The 12,412-nt window shown below is 39.3% G+C and overlaps 1 protein-coding gene across 7 annotated transcripts in view; it reads left to right on the top strand.

The window, feature by feature from the left end:
* Dock3 (dedicator of cytokinesis 3) overlaps positions 1 to 12,412 on the top strand; it is a 405,059-nt gene that overhangs the window by 321,432 nt on the left and 71,215 nt on the right. For 6 of the 7 annotated variants that reach the window (XM_026779351.1, XM_013346561.2, XM_026779353.1 and 3 more), the window contains exons 24-26: positions 2,011 to 2,203; positions 6,951 to 7,078; positions 9,654 to 9,800. In XM_026779351.1, coding sequence (XP_026635152.1) covers positions 2,011 to 2,203; positions 6,951 to 7,078; positions 9,654 to 9,800 — 468 coding nt within the window. The remainder of the gene's footprint in view (positions 1 to 2,010; positions 2,204 to 6,950; positions 7,079 to 9,653; positions 9,801 to 12,412) is intronic. The other variant, XM_026779352.1, reaches the window with a different exon arrangement.

Below are 12,412 nucleotides of genomic sequence, written 5' to 3'. Positions count from 1 at the left end.
AATAAATAAATAAATTTAAATAAAAAATAAAAAAGAAAAAAAGAAAAAGGTCTTCCCCCAACTCCACCTCACTTGTTAAACGTAGTCTGTTACCTTCTGTTCTTAAAGTGTCGCTTCTATTTTCCTTCATAAATCTTGTTTGGATTAGTGGCATAAGCAGACTAAGAAGCACAAAAGGCTTCCTTCATGGCTCTTTTAATAAATACAGGAAGAAAATAGGAGCCATCTCATCTTTGCTTCTTTTCTTGCTGCTGTGGTAAAGTATTGTCACAAAAGCAACTTAAGGAAGAAGGTGTTTTGTTCTGCTCACAGTTCAGCACACAGTTCATTGCAGTGGAAGTCAAGGCAGCAGGAGCTTGAAACAGCTCCTCATTCCGTCCCTAGTCAGGAAGCAGAGAGCAGTGCATGCATACTGTGGCTCAGTCCCCTTTGTTTATGCAGTTTGGGATCCCCTGCCCAAGGAATAGTCCTGCATACAATAAAGATGGTTTTCCCACATCATTTAACATAATCAAGATAATCTCTCAAAGGCATGCCCAGGGATCCATCTCCCAGGTGATCCTAGACTTTGACAAATTGATAATTAGCATACAAAGCACATAGCACTTATTGAAGACCTGTTGTGTTTTAGAACTCTGATGAAAACAATGCGCCTAATTTTTCCATATGCCAATAATAGCATCATACCCATTTTATAAATGAGAAAACCAAGGATTATGGCAATTCATCAAACAATATAGCAGACAAATGATAAAACTGATACTTTACTTATTTTTATTGAGTCTTATTGTGTTATCCATGCTGGTCTTAAACTTGCAACCTCCTGCCTAAATTTCAATAGCTAAAATTACAGACATGAAACACCACACCTGGCTTAAAGCTGGAATTTGAACTCATGTGTCTAATTTAAAAATCTATTATTTTTCTCCTATAAATTTCTCTCAAAAATTATGGATCAGTATTATCAGATTGAGGCAGCAAGATGGCTCCGCAGGTAAAGGCTCATGATGCCAACCCTGACGACCTGAGTTTGATCTTCAGGTCCCACATGCTGAAATAAGAGAACCAACTCCCATAAGCTGTCCTCTGCCCTCCACATGAGCATGTGCTCCCCACTAAATAAATAAATGTGATTCAAATGAATGAACAAATAAAACTACTAATGCCATCATGCTTTCCCCACCTCAATAAAATAAGTTATTACATTTTTCTTAAGAGACCACATCTTGCTTCCAGAGCTCAGATCCTAGAAGCCCACGTGCACATGTGTTTTCTACTCCCTCTCCCTCCCTCCCTTACCCTCTCCCTCCATATTCCCCTCCTTGTTTGGGCCAACAGAGTCACTGAATTCTAAGTCAATGTTATCAGTAGCCCTCGAGAGTTTATAACTAAATGAATACATATGTTCCCATACTTTTGAATTTATACTTGAGACTGCCAGAGATCACATGTGAGAAAATATTATGTATTCTTCAGATGACATGATTACATACGAACATCACTATCCCTGGAAAATGGTCTAGTTCTTAAAGCTGGGTCCTGCTATTGATGGAGTCCAGCTGGTACTGCTAAAGCACTCAACCTTCAGTTACTTTTCCCTTTCTTAGAGGTTTCTGGCTTGAGTTGGAAACTAAACTTGAGAAGTCAAGAGCTTAATCATAAATATTAAAAGTTTAAATCTATGCTATGAGGAAAAATAACTGTTTGTCTTACGCTACATTGTGCAAAGTTCTCTTTGTCCTTCCTTCTCTCATCTGCAGATACTTGGCAAATTTTGAAAGCCTCAAATGGCCTGAGCCCTAGTAAAATTTCCTGGTTTAATTTTTGGATTTTCTTTCCCTATGCTCCAAGAGTGCTATAGGGATGAGTAGAGACAAAGGCCAGGGAAGAACCCTCGCAAGTCAGGGGTGCTGTGGGCCTTCTGAAACTCTTTCAGCCGCATACCTTTGAACATACCAGATAAGCACAAACCTAACTTTAAACTAACCACAGTTTTGCTTGCTCCCACAGGCTGCACTACTCAATTCTTTCCCCACTATCTTTGACGAGTTGCTGCAAATGTTTACCGTGCAAGAAGTAGCAGAGTTTGTGAGAGGAACCCTGGGAAGCATGCCTAGCACTGTGCACATCGGACAGTCAATGGATGTGGTGAAGCTGCAGTCCATTGCCAGGACAGTGGACAGTCGCCTGTTTTCTTTCTCCGGTAAATTCAAGAGTCATATTTTATTTCTTCCCTTCCGGGGTGGTAGCCAAGTTTAAACTGATGAAAGTAACAGTTTAACAATCATTATGTAAGAAGCCAGTGAGCCTTAAAGTGTAGATATTTTAGTAAACTATGTGAGAAATTCAACTAAGACCTAGACCTACTGCTTCTTTCACATTTTGATTTTAAGAGCCCATACCTTAGGGCATGTTCCTAGGGTGTTGTGTTAGTCTGCTCATGCTATGACAGTGACAGTAAATGGTGTGTGTGTGTGTGTGTGTGTGTGTGTGTATGTGTGTAAATCTGGACATGAGGACACATGCTTTATTTTCAGAACATGAAAATAAAGGTTGTAGGTGAGGCAGCCCCAAAGTTGTATGCGTGGGAGAACTGTCCCATTTCTTATCTGTCATGTGGCAGCATAGACAGGGGAAACATGCCCCCCATCAACACCTGAGGCACTTGGGAAAACTGGCCCTGAGGTCATAAAGAGTGGCCCTGACCCTCATCAGCTGCAGCACGTATGAGAGTGGCCCCTAGCCATGCCTGAGCAATACAATAGAGCTGGTCTAGAAGATGTAGGTGTAGAAGAACCAACTCTGGGGACCTGAAAGCAGGAGAACTGGCCCCATCCTTGTTCATTACTGCAAGGGGTAAAATAGCCAGGGCCGTGCATAAGAGCTCACCTTGGTGGTGAGGACAAGGGAGAGCTGGTGGGATTACCAACGCTGCAACTACCCAGGTCCAGAACCAGGGTTATGAGTTGGCCCATCCCAACATCACCCATCTGTGATCTGCTGGAGCAGTCAAGAGACTGGTTCTGCAGACCCAAAGCTACGGGATCTCCCAAACACAGGGCAACAGCAGGATAAACAAGAGGAGCTTCAGTGAGGGCCCAACATCAATAGTGTAGAAGAAACCAGAGGTCTTGAGACTCTTTGCAATATATACTGGCAAGTAAAGATGTATGGATAAAAGGATTTACTGTGTGACTCACTGGATCACACTACAGCTTCCATGACGAGATTGGTTTTTCTTTCTCTCTTTTTTTTCTTTTTACTTTTTTAATTTTCTATCAAATTTCATTTTATTTTGGTGGGGAGAAGGCTGCAGGGGCAGAGGGTGAATTCAAAGGATGGGGAAATGAATGGAATGGAGATGTATGACACAAAAAATAAAGAAATAAATAAATAAATAAATAAATAAATAAATAAATAAATGGAAAGTTAAAGAATAAATTTAAAAAGTTAAAAAAAGAAATAAAATTATCTTTAGCTCCATAGCAAGTTTGAAGTCAGCCCGGGTTAAATGAAAAGCTGTCTCAAAAAAGAAAAAAAGAAAAAAGACACAAATACTTAATTTTTGTAGTTTTAAAGATTAGAAAGTTCAGGATCAAGGTTCTAGTAGACTTGCTGTCTAGTTAAACCTACTTCCTGTTTCATAGGAATCTCTCTTCTCTGTTTCATCACCTTGCAGGAGGAGCAAGAACACTTTCTGAGATCTCGTTTTAAGGAGTACATGCTTTTAATCTTGGTAGTTGGGAGACTGAGACCAGCAGATCTCTGTGGATTGAAAGCCACCCTGGTCTACATATCAAGTTCCAGGCCAGGCAGATTGTATAATGAGACCCTGTCTCAAAGGGGAGATGAGGCACTAATTTAATTCATAAGGATAAGGCCCTCATGACCTTATCACTAGAAAATACTCTACTCCTTGTGCTGTTACATTGGAGATTAGGTTTCAGTGTATAAATTTGATAGGGACATGAACACTAGGTTTGTAGCAGGAGGCCCTTTGTCTCCAGGCCTCAGGTACAGCGGTGTGCTGGCTATGGGATCCTATCAAAGCAGCAGTCAGATGGAAGTACAAAGGGGAAGGAGAGAAAACAAAAGAAAAGGGTCCAGTCCAGGAATATAAGGACGAGCCAAGAAAGTTAAAAAGACCCTGAAAGGGAACCTGGGAAACCCTGTGCTTGCTTATTTCTTTGGTTCAGCAGTCAGATTTTTTCCATTTTTTTTAAAGATAGAAGTGTACAGAAAGGGTTTCATAATCCCTAAAGGTCCTCACAACCTGACTGATAAATCAGGAGTCTAGGATACCTTTCAGAAAGAGCTTTTGGATTTATCCTTGAAACTATATTGCTTGTGGTCAAGTTCAACCTTTCAGCTGATTCGAATATAAGCCTGATCATATAAGTAGGATACCAGTGTTTTAGAATAAACCTCCAAGCACAAGAATAAATCTGAAGCATCAGCAAAACAGCTATCTGGATCTTCATCATTGGAATTTTACATGTTAATTTTTAAAGTTTGACTTCAAAATAGAAGAACAAATTTTAGTTCAATACTGTATATGCTTGGAATACTAAGGAGGTGTTCCTACAACTCAGCTCTACCAGTGCAGAGCAGTGACGGTAACGCTGCCATTGAAGAAGTCAGCCCTCTCCAGTGACTGTCGTTGGCAAACTCCTCTCTTCTGCCTCAGACTGAAAACTTTTGTCAGTGATTTGGACACTGTTCCTAAAATCCACTGCTTATAACTCTTGCTTTATGTGTTTTCTGAAAAAGGGGCTTTCAAAAATACAGAAAATGAAACAGCCCACTGCTCTCACTGACATCATTTATTTGTTATTTTTGTGTGTGTTCAGCTGCTGTACACAATCACTTAAGAATTTGTTTCTTAAAACTCATGTAATGTTGGACTATATAATTAGATTTTATGATAATTCATCATCAAATTTTCAATTGTATTTTATTCTAATTCAGTGTTAAGCTATAGATGCTCTTTACCAATGAGGTCATATAACCAATCCTTATATTCTCTGAGCATACCAATCTGGTATCTTTGTCATGTTCTAACAACAAACTGATAATTTATTGAAAGCAACTATTGCTTGTTATAAATCCAGCTGTTTTTGTCTTTTGATCTAAAATATACTATTAACTTTTTTATCCACACATCCTTTTAAATATAGAACAGCTATCACCCTGTTCTTTTTTAATACATCATAAATATTTGATAAAACGATATAAAAATGTCATATATCATATAATTTATCTTTGGCTTAATTTTTTTATTTCTGGAGAGATGGTTTACTGACAGCTTTTCTAGATGACCTGGGTTCAGTTTCCAGCATCAACCATCTGTGATTCCAATCCCGGCAAATCCAGTATCCTGTGATGTAGGATTCCCCTCTGTATTATGCTGTGAATATGTTCTATTACCATTGGTTAATAAAGATGCTGCTTTGGGCCTATGGCAGTGCAGAATAGAGCAAAGAGGAAATACCAAGCTGAGATAGAGGAGAAAAGAGGGGGTCGAGTCAGAGAGACACCATGTAGCTGCCGAAGGAGATAGACACCGGACGGAATCTTAACCAGGAGGCCATAGCCACATGGCGATACACACAATAATATAAGATGTAAGAGTTAGTTAATAAGAAGCCTGAGATAATAGGCCAAGCAGTGTTGCAATTAATATAGTTTTGTGTGATTATTTCAGATCTGGGCAGCCGGGAAATGAAAGTGAAGTCTCCTTTTCTGGTGTCTGTAGGCACTGCATATGTGTGGAATGCAGACAAAACACCCATATGCATAAGATAAAAACGAAAGAAATTATTTCTGAAATTCATTTGGAACTATGGTCTAATGTAAATAATAAGTTCTATTTTCCATGGCTTGTGTTGTTGTTAATCCAACTGAATAATTATGGACAGGTAGGACAGTATGTGCAGGGATGCACAGTTACTGAATGCAAAAGTTTGGGGTAACAGAAACATACTCACACTTGTATTTTATTTAGTAGAAAAGGCCTTTAACATCCCATTCTACACAGGGGAAAATAAAGCCTGTGGGAGCTGAAATATCATTCAGCCTGTCTGAATTAGGGATTCCAAACATGGTTTCCTCTTCATGGTGTGCTATTCCGGTAACATGAAGAAGAAAAAGGAAGATATTTAAATGTGTACAGTAGGATAGACATAAGAGTTCAGAGGTTGTGACAGGCTAAGGTTACATTTCTATTCCATTCGTTGTTGTGAACATTGCCAATAGCAGTCTAACAAGCCCATGATAAAGAGACAAGCCAGATGATATGACAAGGTGAATGCATACCAGAACAGGAATGTTAGACTACTTAGTCATGGCATGAAGAGGAGCAGTTAGAAAATTCTAGTAAGCCTACATAATCTAGTCATTGTAGTTCATGGTAAGTGTGATTTTACATGGATTTTTTACTATATACTACTTTTTTGTTTGTTTTGAGGTTTTGGTTTTTGTTTGTTTGGGATTTTTTTGTTTGTTTCTTTGTTTTTTGAAACAAGGCTTCTCTGTAACAGCTCTAGCTGTCCTAGAACTCTCTTCATAGACCAAGCTGACATCAAAGGGATCCTCTTGCCTCTGCCTCCTGAGTGCTAGGATTAAAGGAGTGTACCACCACCACCCAGCTAAAACTAACTACTTTTAATTTGGTGCTTTGACATTAAAAAGATATCATTTGGAAGCAAACTTATACTTATATCAAATGTTATAGTGTAGGAGTCTAAAACAATGATGCAGGAAAAAAAGATAGAGAATCATAGGATTGCTTATAATTTCTAGTCACAAGATGTTTAGACTTTTAGAAGGGGGTAGCCTCTACTATGACTCTGTTCCTAATCTCATCTCCTTTACGTCCCACAATGCCGCTTTCTTCTAGCAATAGTTAGCTGTCCTCCAACGGACAACCTCATCTCTGTTTTCTTTCCTAGAATCCCGCCGCATCCTGCTTCCTGTGGTTCTTCATCACATTCATCTTCACCTGAGGCAGCAGAAAGAGCTGCTAATCTGCTCAGGAATTCTGGGCAGTATCTTCTCCATCGTCAAGACCAGCTCTCTGGTAGTGACCCCACACTCGTCTACACTTGTCTCTGCCCTGATCTTATGATACTGTAGTCAGGAGCTGACCCACACTGATCACTTTGTTCACTTCTCAGTCAGAGATGCTTTTATTGGTGAAAAGAAAGTACCCAAATGAATGGAAGTCTGTGTATGCCCACGGGATTCTCAATATGATACACTCTTGGTCTATTAATTGCTATACTACTATAAGTGAATACAGATATATAATTTCCCTTGCATCAGAAAGCCCAGTCATGTTCCATCTTCTGTTTCTATCAACAGTTATTAATTCTGGATTCTTGTGAGTTTTCTTAGGATTATAAGTACAAATATCAGGAGAAAAACCCAGTCTAGAGGGCAGAGGAAGCTTGCTTATTCAGACTTTTCTTTCAGCTTTCAGACAGCTTGATTCTACCCATGGCACCTTTACATCTTGCCAGACGAGGTCAGGATATGCTATAGCTGTATGCTACCCACAGAGTGCTGAGCCCTGTGGGATGTAGAATCATTCTTTAGAGGTCAGGTTTCAACTAGTAATGTTTTCATCTTATTTTCTCTGGGTTTTTTTTTGAGGAAATATGTGGTAAAAGGAAAGAGATGGAGGTAGGAGAAAAGTAAAGGCATGGGTGAGAGTAGAATTTATTTTCATACTATTTTGTATACTTATAATAGAAAAAATACATATTATAGAAAATTAGGGGATGGGAAAACTATAAATATAATGAAGAATAAGCATGGATTTTGTTATATGATGTTTTAAAGTCAATGCTCCTAGAATAAAATTCAAAGAGCATTTAAATTAAAGAACATGGTCTAGGTGATAACATACAAAGCTAGACTGCTTAGGTAGAGCAAAAGAGGCAACTAAAACAAAGGCATTCCTCATTGGAGCAAAAGACAAAAACCCAAAAGGGAGCTCTACTGTCCTGAATTAAAGTACCATCTAATGACAGAGGGCCAACTTACCAGAAAGTGACTATTCTGCTTGTAGTGACCCAGTTGTTTGCTTTTTGCTCCAGACAAGACCTGACAACTCTCTTTCCCACCAGACCTCACAGAAGCTATACCAAGTACATAATATCTACAGTAGACCAAAGTCATGTATGAGGTAGCTTATTGATAAAACAAAAGGGGGGAGAAATTGAAGAATTTTTTAAAGGAAAGAATGGAATTTAATGAAAAACCAGAAAGATGTAGTTTGGTTGTATTTGGAGGAATATAGAGCTGAGTATAATTAGTTGACTACAACTGCTCGAACCTTTATCACAGGAAAAGGGTGTTATAAGCACTTTGATAAAGGGAAAGATTACTTTATCCCCCAGAACTAATTCCTCATGTGAAATGGGACAGAATATAATTATATTTGATGAACAGGTAAATTTAAGTTCTGCGAGATCAGGGACATTCTCTCTCTAGTTCATCTCAGTATAGTCAGGTTCTCAAACAGTGAATGGCACACAGTAAATGTGTGATGGTGATAACTGGTTAGAGGGTGAGTATTATGATTAGTAGTAATACAAATATTTTTGAAGGTCTGGGAAGATGGCTCAATGTTTAAAGTGCTTGCTTTGCCACAAAGGCATGAAATTGGATCTCTAGCACCACATAAAAACTGGTATAATGGTGCATATATACATAAACCCAGCACTGTAGGGAGGGAATGAATGAAGAAACAGGAAGGAAGATCTAGGAAGCTTGATGGTCAGCCATTCTGGATGAAATGGCAAACTCTAGGTTCAGTTGAAAACTTGGTCTCATGATGAAGGAGGTGGTGGTGGTGGAGGTGGTAATGGTGCATACATGTGCACCACACAGACACAAAAATAAGTTTAAAATATATTTTGAAGAAAGGGTCAATAGGAATATCTTTGAGAGACAAATTCTAAAAAATTGGAAATGATTGTGTGATGTCTATGAAAGGGTAATACAAACTCTTCTAAAATTCTAGTAACTGAAAAGTAGCCTGTAATAGGAAGGCATGTTCTATTTTATAAAGCTGTTAGAGAAAGATAGATTGAGAATAGAGACTTTCAGATGAGCTGGGAACAACAACAGACTGAGGAGCTAGAAATGGCCACAGAAGAGGCTTGCAAAATATGAGAGCAGTGGGAAAAAAAAAGAAATAAATGAAAGGAAAGAACTTCATTAAAAAAAAAAAAGATGCCTGTACTAGTGAAAAAGTCCCTGCCACACTCAGGGGTGCAGCTTTACCATTCTCACAGTGCCGGTAGAGGCTTGCTTGCTTTCCACTGTACTAAGGAAACCAAAGAGAACTTTTAACTCAGGGCAACTATCTCTGTCATGTATGTTAAAATTTGTCTGCCTGAGATTGAAATTTGTGGGTGGCATTAGGAAAGGCAAGACCTCAGCTACCATGCCTAGACAGCAGAGGCAGGCATGCCTCATCTCCTCCCAAAACCTGGGTTCCTTGCACACTTCATCTTGGTGAGTCTGAGAGATCAGTGTTGGAGATCTAGTCAGAAGCTCACTCCTGATGTGGCTTAGTAAGTGCTGCTACCCGAACATCTGCTTGGCCTAATGCTAATGGTGTGCTCTCTCCCTGCTCACTCCAGGAGGCAGATGTCATGGAGGAGGTAGAGATGATGGTGGAAAGCCTCCTGGATGTGCTCTTACAGACTCTGCTCACCATCATGAGTAAATCACATGCTCAGGAGGCGGTAAGAGGGCAACGGTGCCCGCAGTGCACAGCCGAGATCACTGTTAGTAACTAACACTGAGGTGTTCTTGCTTTCTTTTCTAACCTGGGGCTCCTCCCATCACTCTTGTCCCACCATCTCACCATTTTCATCTCCATTTCCTCCCTGCATGGTTGTCAGCATGCCACCCTCTTCTTTCTCGAGTCTTACTCCCCTCCTCTCTGAAAGCTCTAGTTTCGTACTCCCAGGAGCCTAGTTTAAGGAAGATTCAAGGAATGCTTCCTGTATGGTTTCCTTACCATAGTTTCAGTTGGTCTTTGCCTTTAAGCTAAGTTACTTTCTATAAATTTTGATTGAAGCAGGATACAGTAAAACTGTAGGGAAAGACTAAAGATAAAAGATAGGCAGGCCGTGCCCTGTAGGAAACCTCACTTATAGTTCTCCTAAATAATAGTATATAGGACAGAATAATTTTCTTGGGTCTACAGATTAGTTTATTTAGTCCATAGTATCTATATCTAAATTTATAATATCAAGAAAATTATAATATGGTAGACTATCAATGGTATTGCTATATAGTGATTTTACATAACACAATTAGGAGAGAAACAAACTAGGAAAGCATCTCAGATGGGATAGAGGCAGAACCCTTGGCACCCAATCCCAGTTGCATATCCAGAGTGAATTGTCCAGCCCTTGTGTGATAACATGATAAACACTTTCTACAAACTCTTTCAGTTGACAGATGAGAGATTACAGATCTCTCTTTGAAAAAGTCATCTCTGGGAACAAGCCAAACTCTAGCATGCCATGGTGAACATGTGTTTTGGGCCATTCATTCTGGAAAAGGTGTCTCCTTCATTATGAGCACCTGTTAAAAAACATAAGACTTGGTCTTTTTTTTATAATTTTTTACTTTTATTAATCTAGCACAGAATATAATCAGTACCACAAGCTCCATCCCAGAGGTGATTCCAGAGCAGGGACCAGCAGTCAATCTTCCCAAAGTCACCCCGGCTCTGAGTAACCTTGTCCTTGGTGCCACAACCAGAAACTGACAGCCAAGGTCACTGGCCAAGGAAACAGCACGTGTGGTTTCAACAAAGCCTCCAAATTGGTCACATGAATGGTAGCCGGCTGTCAGCCGGTAGACCCCTGCTGGGTCTGAAGGGAAATCTGTTGTTGGGGCCACCTCTTCCTGGGAAGAGGGGGTCCGGGTCTTTTTTTTTAACTATAGTCATTGTCTATTGCACAGGTCTGTAGTATTCCTCAGTGTGACATCCTAGGAATAGACATAATCAGGAACTCATTTGTGTTAGAAGAAGTAGGATGTCTGGATTGAACATCAGACCGTCCATCTGTTCTAAAGCGGAACCTGAAGTAAGCTTCAACAATTTAGATGCTGAAGATTTCAGATGAGGAACTTTTAATTTGTTGTCAGTTTGTCCATGACTCAGGTGGCGATGAAAGAAGCTTGAGATTTATGGGCTGACATGATAACTGTATTAAGCAGTTCTTTTTAAATAGACTGTCTTAAAGAGAAATTTAGAACTTCAGCTTAGAACAATAGCGACCTAAATGGGCAGTGAAAGAATCATAGCATGTAAAATCCCATAAGAAAAATTTAGTGAGATTTTTGTTTGAAGGCCCTGTTGAGGGCACTCTCATTGTAGGTAAACTGTCCCCTGACATGTCTTGGTAGCCCAGCCTTTTAATCAAAACTTACACAGCCCTTACTAGGTGATCTGATCCTACTTTAAGCCTTTAACAGATGTTACTAATGAATCCATCCATTTCTGTAGATTATGATAACTGTGATTTGTTGGGTACCTTTTATGTATTTGATTTTGTGCTTCAATGCTGTCCCACACACACAAACTCATCTGACCCCTACAGCAAATTAATTATAATGACTTATGCTCATTTTCAGATAAAACTGAAGTTCATATACATATATAGATTTTTGTGTAGTTTCAGGAGTCTAGAAAGAATTTGATAAGTTTAAAGGCTACTGAAAATGTCCATGAATTTAGAAATACTTGAAAATTATCTAAATAAAATAGTTTTTCCTTTCTGAAGAGACAGTCTTTTAAGAACCATGCCAGTAATTGACATATCATGGTCTTTGGAAACCTTAAAACATTGGGTTTTTGGTGGTGATGGTGGTGGTGGTGGTGTTTTAATGTATCCTGGTTGGCTTAAAAGATTCAACATCATACTTAAACATGCATTGAAGTTCATTGCTTGTTCCCTCCCAAAGATCAATTTTGATTCTTTTGCCTTTCCTTTGATCACCTATATCCCATTTTCCCAGTTGAACTGCCCTTCCCCAGAATGTCTTTGTTGGATGTCTGCCCTCTCACAGCAGATGATCCAAACTCAAAGAAAGAGAGGCTCCTTTTCCAAGTAGCCTGTACAGACTTACTGTATTACTTACTATATTCTTATGTGTAGCTTGAATAATAAAAACCCAGAGACAGAAATTGGGGTTCAACCTGAAGGTCAGAAAAGCAAAACAGCCACTGACTCTTACCTCGACCTCAGTCCAAAATGGCAAATCTGTCTCCAGGAATCTCAGAATGAGACTATGTCTGTGAGATGCCTCCTCCCATCTTATATTCTTCCCTAGGATTTTATTTTGGGGTAAAACTTCACGAAAAAGCCATTTTCCTGAG

Source organism: Microtus ochrogaster, chromosome 5 (assembly GCF_000317375.1).
Source record: "Microtus ochrogaster isolate Prairie Vole_2 chromosome 5, MicOch1.0, whole genome shotgun sequence".
Lineage (NCBI taxonomy): Eukaryota > Metazoa > Chordata > Mammalia > Rodentia > Cricetidae > Microtus > Microtus ochrogaster.
Note: the sequence above shows the minus strand (reverse complement) of the source record. Positions and strands in the feature narration are given on the sequence as shown.